The sequence below is a fragment of the Perca fluviatilis genome, chromosome 6 (assembly GCF_010015445.1).
Source record: "Perca fluviatilis chromosome 6, GENO_Pfluv_1.0, whole genome shotgun sequence".
NCBI lineage: Eukaryota > Metazoa > Chordata > Actinopteri > Perciformes > Percidae > Perca > Perca fluviatilis.
In genome coordinates, this window is record NC_053117.1 from 36,675,388 (window position 1) to 36,685,936 (window position 10,549).

Sequence of the window (10,549 nt, forward strand, 5' to 3'; positions counted from 1 at the left end):
ATATACGTCAACATTGCGTCACCATTTTTCGACGCACGTTGCTCGATAGTTGTTTAGCAATTAGCAGTCTGTTAGCAGCAGCGAGCAGTCAAATAAACATCTTCACATGGCGAATGGATGTAAAGACGTGTTGTTTTCACGTGGAAGTGGACAGGTTAGTTACGATGCTCCTGTGAGCATAATATGACAACACGTGTGAACTTTTGTAGGCTGCTATAGATTTGGTTCAGTTGGTGAGCTAGGAAGCTAAGCTACAAACCAGCGCTGAGTTAAGTTGGGCTAAGTTGGGCAAAAAAAAAAAAGCAACAGAATAGCGGAAACCACAAAATGTATGATGTACCTGACGTGTTGCATTAGCTGAGATATTGCCTTAGTGTGACAACGTTGCACTGTAGTGGACAGACATTACGTGAGTTAGCCTTAGCTGCTCAAAAGATGTTGTTCTTACTGTAGCATCCTTTCCACAGTAGCATCCTTTCCACAGTGCAGGAGGCAAAGGTTGACAGGTCAGATGTCAGGTCAACTGCAAAAATTAGCGGCATTGTAAACATTGGCCGGAGGGTATCAAGAGCAAGACTCTACAGTCCGTTTGCACATTCTGTCTTGTTTTGCATTGAACATATTAATCTTTTCATTTGCAGAAGTTCTAAATCTGTTCTCTTTTTCCAGAGTGATGATTCGGATATATGGGATGACACAGCATTGATAAAGGCATATGACAAGGCAGTTGCAACCTTCAAGGTAAAATAGGTGCTTTGCAGTGTACAGAGTGTGTGCACGTTAAACGTTTTGCAACTCATTTCTCTGCTCTTGCTTTGTGTGCCAGACTGCCCTTAAGGGTGAAGATGAGCCGGAAGCCTCCAAGAAAAACCAACCTGGAAAAAAACGCAAGAACAACAAAAAGAACCAGAGCAGGAAAAGAACCAATGCCCCACCAGATAAAGAGGTGAGTAACTGGAATGAAAGAACACAGATAACACAGGTCTGTGGAAGACTTGTTTGGAGAAGGGTTTAGGTGTCCTCCCTTAACCGTCCCTTAACTTGTCCTCGGGTCAAATTTTTTAAAGATTATTTTTTGGGGCTTTTCCCTTGTATTAGATAGTGACAGTGGATAGACAGGAAAGGGGGAGAGAGAGAGGGGATGACGCGCAGCGAAGAGCAGCAGGTCGGATTCGAACCCACGCCGCTGCAAAGGACTCAGCCTACATGGGGCGCACGCTCTTACTGGGGGAGCTAGAGGCCGCCCTGTCCTCGGGTCAAATTCGATCCGTTTTCAAAAAGTTTGTATATCAGAAAATGTGGGTCCACATTGGAAAAAAAAATAAAGTGGATGGTTCTGTAAAATAAATGATCACTTCACTACTTTCATTGAATTTGGGTGTTTTGTTCAATTTTATAGCATCTTGAGGGGAAAAAAAACGATACAAGAACATTGAAAAAAATGGACAAAATGTAAAAGAAAAAAAAAAGTGGGGAAAAAAAGTCAGAAAAAGTGTCGACCAATTTTTAGTTTAAAATTTTTACCCAGAAAAACAAAAAGTTGCAGGTTGAAATTTTTTGACCATTATTATTACCATGTCTGCATCTAAAACATGGATTAAAAAAAGCTAGAGCAGATCATATATAAATAACACTCAAAAAGCTTAAAGACCATTCTTTCTAAAGAAGTCCACTGGGGACAAAACTACAACCATTAGATCTGAGAATTTCTGAGTGTCATTTAGTTAGTTTTGGTGCTCGCATTGATTGCTTAGGTGGTGCCGAAAATGGCTTGGGTGCTGCACCTACTGTAAGTCTTAGAATGGTAGGGAAAACCCTGAGTTGTATTTGTTTTTTTGGGGGGGGTCTAAACAGTTTAGTTTCTGTGTTTCACAACACATTTCAGTGATTTAAATTAATGTTTTTGGTCCTGCTTTTTTAAATTCTGGATTTGGTTTACTCCAGACCAGGAGACAATCAAAACGGTACGGTTACACTTTGTTATGTTGTCACAGTGGCAGGTTGGGGACTCGTGCAGTGCGTACTGGTCAGAGGACGGCCAGCTCTATGCAGCCACCATCTCCTCCATAGACGAGAAGAAGGGCACTTGTGTAGTTGTTTTTACAGGATACGGCAACGAGGAGGAGCAGAACCTTGAAGACCTGCTTTCAGAGATTTCTGAGGGGGACGAGGAAACGAATATCAAGGTAAATTAGTGTAAATAAATAATTTTTATTTATGAAATGAAATGCAGCATATTTTGTGTATTTTATGATTTGTATTTATTTTTTTACATTGTTACCTGCTTATTTAACAGGTCAATGGTGGTGTACATTACATCTCTTGAGTCCATTTTGTTTGTTGGTGTATTTGTATTATTCCCTAATCAAATTGTAAAACCGAAACCAGGATTCAGCCGAATATTGGGATTTTTGACGGGGTTGGGTTTCTGCCGAACCTTAGAATTTTTTTCCCACCAAACCCTATGCTTGCACTACGGCGCTGCGCTGGTCGACGTAATGACGCCGCCGTTGGTTACGGGAAGGTGTTTACCTAGGTGGAGCGTTCAATGCAGCAGGCTGTTGAAAGTGAAAATGGACCTCGTAAGCAGAAAAAGTGTTGTTTGGCAGTACTTTCGGTCAAAAGAAGGCGATTCAAGTCCAGCTACATGTTCAATTTGCAATGCCGATTTGTCTCGTGGTGGCGAGGACATAAATGACCTAAACAATACAGTGCCTCTCCCGGGCTGTCAGCTGTTCTCTCGGCAAATGAGTCTCCCTACAGTGGGAGCGGAACGGCCGGCTGCTGCTCGTTAGCTGACGTTAGCTTTCTAATTTCACCCACCCAACATGCCTTCATCATACACTGGTTAGCGAAAATTTGCCAAACAAAATTGTCACTCATCTGGCGATAGCGATGTACCTTCCTACCATGTGAAAAGAGCGTGTGAATTCAACATTAAGTTGTTACATTTAACTATTTTAGAGACTGTGGACGTTGTTTACTTCATTAATGTGTTTACTCTGTTAATGGACTGAGGATGGGAGTAGGAGTCAGTATTCGGATTCGGCAGAATCTTAACCATTGGATTCGGTATTTGTCCAAACCCCAAAAATCTGGATTTGGTGCATCCCTATAACTTGACTAAAATTTCTTGCTGTGAAAGTCAGGTTTTAATAATTTATTACATTTATATAGGGCTTTATCATAGACACTGAAAGCGCCTCGGGGGGGGAGGACTACTTTCTACCACCACCAATGTGTAGCGCCCACCTGGGTGATGCATGGCAGTCTTACAACGCCAGACGCTCACCCCACATCAGCTCGGTAGAGAGGGAGGGGAACATAAACCCAGCCCCATCTGCCGGCGATTTGATTCCTCCCTGCAGCTCAGGCTGGAAACCTGTACGTTTATCTATCCCGCTTCCGTTCCAAATTTGTGGGAACCAATCACAAACTGGCTTATCCCCCTGGCGCGCTATTGGCGGGTTTAACACGATGACGATAGAGAAGCGACCAAGCAGCTTCTTGTTTACATTCAACAAGCCGGCCACCGGATCGTTGGTTCTGATTGGTGGAAGGACTATCCAATTGCGTACAGAGTCATTTGAACTATGCCCGTTGATCGCGCCTCTTGTGCAGTAGAAAATACAGAGCAGACTCCCCAGACTAATGTTCAGTCTTAAAAGATTGAGCTTGTTCTGGTGATAGCCAGACTAGGAAACCGGAGCACCCGGAGAAAAACCACGCAGACACGGGGAGAACACGCTAACTCCACACAGACAGGCCTGGGACCAAGCCGGTACCTTCTTGCTGTGAGGCCACGGTGCTACCCATCGGGGCCGCCGTGCTGGCAAGTTAGAATCAAAGGAAAAGGGCTTGTTTCCAGACTGAACATTTACATTTACCCCTTTTTAACACATGCACCTAAAATTTGGAGATGGCTCACCAACTTCACATTTTGCCTTTCACTTTGAACCGGAGCGAGAGTCCTTTTTTAATTGAAAACCAATCCCTCTGGCAACGAGTCAACTCAAACCTGTTAGTATTCCTACAACCTTTACTCAATAAGGAAAGGCAGCATCGTTCCCCCGATACAGTTCACACCATATTTTTACAGTCTATGGTTCACGCAAGGTTATGTCTTTCGATGTCAAAGTCAATTTTATTCATAAAGCACCTTTCATTACATGTAAACCCAAAATGCAAAATACCGCATATACATTAAAACAAAACAGGAATGGAAATAATACACAACACAATAAAAACAAGCAAGACAGTGCAACCATACAATTACTTTCACACACACACACACACACACACACACACACACACACACTGTAATTAAACAAATGCCTGATAGAATAAAAAGGTTTTGAGCTTGCTTTTGAATGTGGACACAGTTGGGCTGTCCCTCAGGTCACTCTGCAGATATGCACATCACAAATAAGAAATGAACAAATTGAACAGCATGTGAGTAAAAGGAGATTAATTGTGAATAATAAAAGTGAATTATTTGGCCATAGATAAATTTGTTTTCATCTACTGTTTTTACCTGTACTATTTTTTTTTTCTTTCATAGCTTAAAAAAACAAATTCAAATGCATTTCAGAAATCCCCCTATGTGTGAAGCTAAAACAATTTGTCTCCGCGCTTAAGGTAAAGGAGACCGAATCGTCAACAGAGGAGAGTGACCGGTCGACCACACCAAGCCAGCACAAACAGCAGCCACACAGTAAAGCCCAGAAGTCCAAGGCCCACAGAGAACCTCCTCATATGTGTGCCCCTGGTTTCCCCGGGTTCCCTCCAGGCCCACCTCCCATGCATGCTTTCAAACCGGTAAGAACAAAGACTCCTTGGGCCCTATTTTAACGATCTAAGCGCAGGGCGTGAAGCGCCTGGCACAAGTGTGTTTAGGGCGTGTCCAAATCCGCTTTTGCTAGTTGATGGTGGAAAAAAGGGTCTGTGCGCCGGGCGCATGGTTCAAAAGGGTTGTACTAAGTGTCTTCATTAATTCATAGGTGTGTTTTGGGCGTAACATGCAATAAACTAATCAGAGTGTCCTCTCCCATTCCCTTTAAAAGCCAGGAGTGTTTGTACCTTGGCTCATTGCTATTATGATGTCAGATTTGCACCGTAATATTTTTGACAACTGCGTCGGGCTATGCGCTGCGCTGTGTGCAAGATCGGGCCCCTTATCTCCTTTCCTCATTAGTCAGCAATAGACTTATTTTCATGCACATATTATTGCTTAAATTGAAACTGTTAGAATTTAGATTAAAACAATTAAGATTTTATACAATCTGTGAGGTCAGCTCTTTGCTGCAGCAAAATTAATACTAGAATGAAATGTAAGCAATAAAGTGTTTACGATGTGAACATTAAAACTAAAATATAAACAACAACCTCTCAGAGGTGGCATTTATAGCTGGGAGATTGTATTGGATTGCAATGAATTTAACTGGCGTTTATGTTAAAAGGTCTATGATGTAACTGTTTAAAGTCATAGAATAGAGGAATAGTACGATATGGTTTTAAAAAATATATTTGATCTTAAAGGCCTCATGAAGTGGAACAATTATTTATTTTTCCAGTGTTAACCCAGTGTCCCTGTGTTAATTGTCCATTTATCTCTTGTTATCTTAAGTATTTTCATACCTGCAAACTAGTTGCTTTTCGGCGAAAATCGCTGTTTTCAATGGGAAAATGTCATCCATGTGAATCGTGTAGATCCGAAGAGTTTTTATTTGGGGGTGGGGGGTCCGGTGCTAATACGGCACTTATACGTGCCTTATCTACCGGACTGAATAGCAACGTGGATTTCGGTGCCACTTAAATGCCTGCGCTTCTCTCTGACGCTCCGAAAACGGACGTTAGAGTCAACTGTAACATTTAGCAACAACAACGTTAGCCTACCATTAGTTAGCAGCTGGAGTAAACCTGGTTAAAATGCTGACAGCTAGCTACAGTGTGTCTGTATTTCACTGTAGAGGATTCTAACACCAGACTGTATGAGATGTGTCACCTTTTTCCGCCCTTCTGAGTTTGCAGGTATGTATTTTACATTATAATCACGGCCTGTTCTCTTCCTGTGAAACGGTTTCACATGTTTGATGACTCTTCCTGCATTCTGCGGCGTTTACTAATTAATATGCAACGGAAATGTTTCATCAAGTTGCACAGAAAATACATGGACGTTGATGAGATTACAAGAACTGAATGCAATTATTATTAATCATGCAATTATTTTAAGTTGGGTAGAGTTCACTGAAGAGTGTTGTTTACCTTGCTTTCAAGCAAAAATTAGTGTGTGTTTATTTGGTAATACAGAGTTTTTCAACCATTTTATTTATTTTTTTTGTGTGTGTTTTCTACCAGGGGGGAAACAAGCGATCTGGTGGTCACGGGCCTGTACCTCCTTCCTGGCCTCCCATGATGCCATTTGGTCCACCAGTGAGTTGGTTATCTGTACACTAATTAGAGATGCAAAAGCGACTGCAGATACTGTTTTATTTGAGCAATCCGTAGGGTTGCTCGATTATGGAAAAAATCATAATCAAAATTACATTTAATATTGAACACGATTACTCATTGACTTCTGGAAAGATGTCTCATTTATTGAACTTAAAGGGTAACTACGGTTTTTGTTCAACCTGTATTTTCCTATGTTTTTGTGTCTAAGTGATTGATGGGAACAACAATCTCAAGTCAAGTCAGCTTTATTGTCAATTTCTTCACATATACTAGACATGCAGAGGAATCGAAAGTTTGTTTCTCACCATCCCACGGTGAAGAAGAAAAATGCACAACAGATAAGACAAGACATTCCTACCACAAGAGTGAAAAAAAAAAGTGCTCAATAGATAGGGACATTTTTCCTAACACTAAAACAATAAACGGCAACAATATCACAAGACAAGATCACAAGACAAAAACACAAGAATGTCCCAAGCAGCAACATTTTTTATATGATGTGTTGTGGTAGAGCAGAAAGATGTGCAAAAATGCAACAGCAGCAACTTCAGAGTCCACAGTTTTTGTGCAAAAAGATGCTATGTAGAAAAAGAAGCAGCAGCAACTTCAGAGTTTTTTTTTTGTTTTTTTTTTGTGGGGGGGCTGAGAGAGTGGGTAGTGAGGGGAGAGAGTTCGCTTTCCTGACAGCCTGGTGGATGAAGCTGTTTGCTTGTCTGGTGGAGTGGGCACTGAGGCTTCTATATCTCCTCCCCAGAGGGCAGGAGACTGAAAAGACATCGGTCCAGTATTAAGCGAGATCGCTGCAGTCGACAGCGGCGAAACAAGCTACAATGTAGGTCAACAAAAGTGCTCTTTTTGCCACTGACAGGCTCAGATTATTATTCTAAGTGTCTTTCTTAGGGATTTCTAAGGAGGTCGACCTTTCTGTTAGAGTAAGATCCTTTTTTTAAACATAAAAACATCTGCAAAATAGCGTTCGCTAAACCCACCAGACTCCATGTAAATAAACACTAATTTCAGCATCGTAAAATACACTTCATTCAAAATCGACAGAAACCAAATAAAACTATGAAGAGTCGTCTTTTCACTTTTCCAACCATCACAGCTGTTGTTTTGATTGAAATAAACACATACCGGTAGTTTACAGATTTACATGTGAAAATATGTTGGCTCTATACACGCTAAAAGTATTGCTTTTTTAAATTGAGTCTGGTGGGTTTAGCGCTAGCGACTTCAGAGCTGTTTCTGGTTAAACCGAAAGGTCTCAAAGAGGTTTTAAAGGTCTATCTCTGAAGGGATCCTTTTCATAATGTTGTCAGACACTTAGAATATTAATCTGAGTCTGTCAGCGGCAAAACAGGCACTTTTGTGAAGGTAAATACAAGCTGGAAAGTTGCCCTATTAACTTACATTGTAGCTTGTTTCGCCGCTGCCAACTGCAGCGATCTCTCTTAATACTGGACCAATGTCAGAGATTGTTGTTCCCATCAGTCACTTAGACACAAAAACAGGAAAATAGGGTCCAGGTTGGGGAAAAAAACGGTAGTTACCCTTTAAAAAAAACAGTGAAACCGTTAAATCAACAGTGAGAACACCTTAAAGTGTGAAATTTCCCTTAATATGTTTCCCTTTTTTAAATTCCCCCTAAAATAAATAAAAAAAAAAGATATATTGAAATGTTTGCTAAGTGAGTTTAGCCTCCGGGAGGGGTGAAAGTGCACGTGTCATTTACAACGCAAGACAAAATAATAACAAATAAGTTGACTTTCTCAATTACATTGTTTTTATAATCATCGAGAGCGCGACTCAAATTCTACTAATTGCACAACCCTACTTCCACGTGCTGTATTATTTTCCATATCTATGGGGTCTGCCGTCTACATGCAAGAAAGCACCCATTTACTCATCCAGCTGGTAAACTGAGGAACAACTTTCAATGTAGAATGTTATTGGTGCACAGCAAACACTGTCAGCTTGCAGCATCTGCATTGTAAACACCCTCTCTGTCCCTCAGATGATCCCTCCACCTCCACCGATGAGCCCAGACATGGTGGACGACGAGGCTTTGGGCAGCGTGCTCATCTCCTGGTACATGAGTGGATATCACACAGGATATTACTTGGTATGTGCACAGGAGCTACCTGACTTATTATGGGCTATAAAAGGGATTCACAGCTTTTATTTACAGGTTCAGTCTCTGGCATTTTGCAGTAAAGAGCAGTGGGTGAACATTAGGGCTGTTGGAACGAATACCGAAATTCGAATATAATTTGAATAGTAAAAAAATCAATACTATTCGAATGCTGAAATTACTATTCGAATGTGACTTATTTTTTTTATAAATGTTGGCTAATGTTAGCTAATCTCCCTCTTCTCGCCTTGAACTACCCGCATGTGTGATTCATGTCACGCCGTATGAACAATAACAGCAGGAGTGAAAAACACAAGGCATTGTGAGTAGACAATTAGTACAACATCACAGAGCTGACGTTACGTAGCGAGTAACGTTAGTACATGGGTGGGCGACAGGCTCCGGCTGTAAGGAGGACGGGAAATAGTTTTAACGTGACTTTAAAATCGCCATCCACCGAGCCAAAATACTAATGTTATCAATAGTTAGCTCGTTGTGGTTTCCTAACTGCGTCGGGAGGTAACGTTAGCGTAGCTGGGTGCTTCATGAAGAAAGCTAAAGTTTATGTTCGCTCCCCTACAGCTGTCAGAGTTAGCTTCCACGTCATATTATACATAGCTGTATTCTCAGTAACGTGACAATCTGCTGGAAACAGCTTGCTTATAAATCACTAAAATAGTAATGACAGGTTGTTAAAAGGTTATTAATGCAGTTAGCATCGTTTACTTACCTAGTTTATGACAATGGTTTCGGCCGTGCTTCCTAACCTGATGTCATTGTGCTAACCGAGCACCGTTAGACTTTACAACAGAGCCGCTTCACTTGTTAGATAATGTTTAAATCTAGAGTTCTCTGTTGATTTGTGTTTGTCGCTGTGTGCTCGTGGTGGAAAATGAATGTAAACAAAGTTGCGTGCAGGTCGCCTCAAGGCCAGTCTAATGTTAGAAGTCCCTCTGGTGGACAGAACGTGTAACAACAACCACATGCTTGTAGTGGCATTGACCATGCATAAGCCTGAGTAGTGTAGAACATATTTAACAGGCTGCCATTGATCATTAAATATTCGAATGTTATTCAAATATTTTAAAAAATCTCAAATGGAATTCGAATAGCATTATAGAGGAAGATTGACAACTGTAGTGTACATTTTTCGGGCATTTTTTAGGCCTTTATTTCCATAGGACAGATGAAGACACGAAAGGGGAGAGAGCGAGAGGGAAGGACATGCAGCAAAGGGCCGCAGGTCGGAGACGAACCTGTCGAGGAGTAAACCTCTATATATGTGCGCCTGCTCTACCAACTGAGCTAACCCAGCCACCCTTCTCAGCATTTTTATAGCTTTTTCCAGATGTTTTGGTCGCTTTTCCCCAACGTTTTTGTCACTTTTTCTGACTTATTTTTCACTTTTTCCAACATTGTTTTACGCTTTCCCCAACGTTTTGTCACTTTTCCCCAATGTTTTGTCACTTTTTTCTGACATTTTCGCTGCTTATTTCAACGTCTCATATTTCTAATATCTGAGGACAACATGAAGGTTAAAGTTACTCCATTTTCGTGGGTTATGCTTCTCCGCTAGAAAAGCCTTTTCATCACGTGCCTCCAGCTGCATAACAGGTGGTAGTCCTTGATCTTTTTAAAATGGGAGCTGTATGTTAACGTCATATTTTTTTTTTTTTTTACAGGGGTTGAAACAAGGACGCAAAGAAGCCGCCAATTGGACGAAACTGCACCACAAATGAAATGATCAACTGCACATTTCATAGTTTGAGTTTCTCAGGGCGTCGCGTCACCTGGAGCAGCAGCAGCCACCCTCCATGTTGTGCCCGATGTGTGTTTTTCTTCTTTCAATGAAATGTTCTATGAAGTGTACGTGCTGTGAACACAACGTTCATCACAGCTCAAGGAGGAGAGTTTTGTATTCTTTGTAAATAGATTAAATAAAGGCTATCAGAGCACAGTTGATAA

The 10,549-nt window shown here is 41.2% G+C and overlaps 1 protein-coding gene across 1 annotated transcript; it reads left to right on the forward strand.

Annotated features, from left to right (window-relative positions):
* Positions 1-11: 11 nt before the first annotated feature.
* Positions 12-10,549, forward strand: smn1 (survival of motor neuron 1, telomeric). The gene is made up of 8 exons (XM_039804391.1): positions 12-154; positions 670-741; positions 827-946; positions 1,995-2,186; positions 4,639-4,818; positions 6,358-6,432; positions 8,468-8,575; positions 10,267-10,549. Exons 1-8 carry the CDS (start codon positions 107-109, stop codon positions 10,321-10,323), a joined length of 852 nt encoding a protein of 283 aa, XP_039660325.1. The 5' UTR covers positions 12-106; the 3' UTR covers positions 10,324-10,549.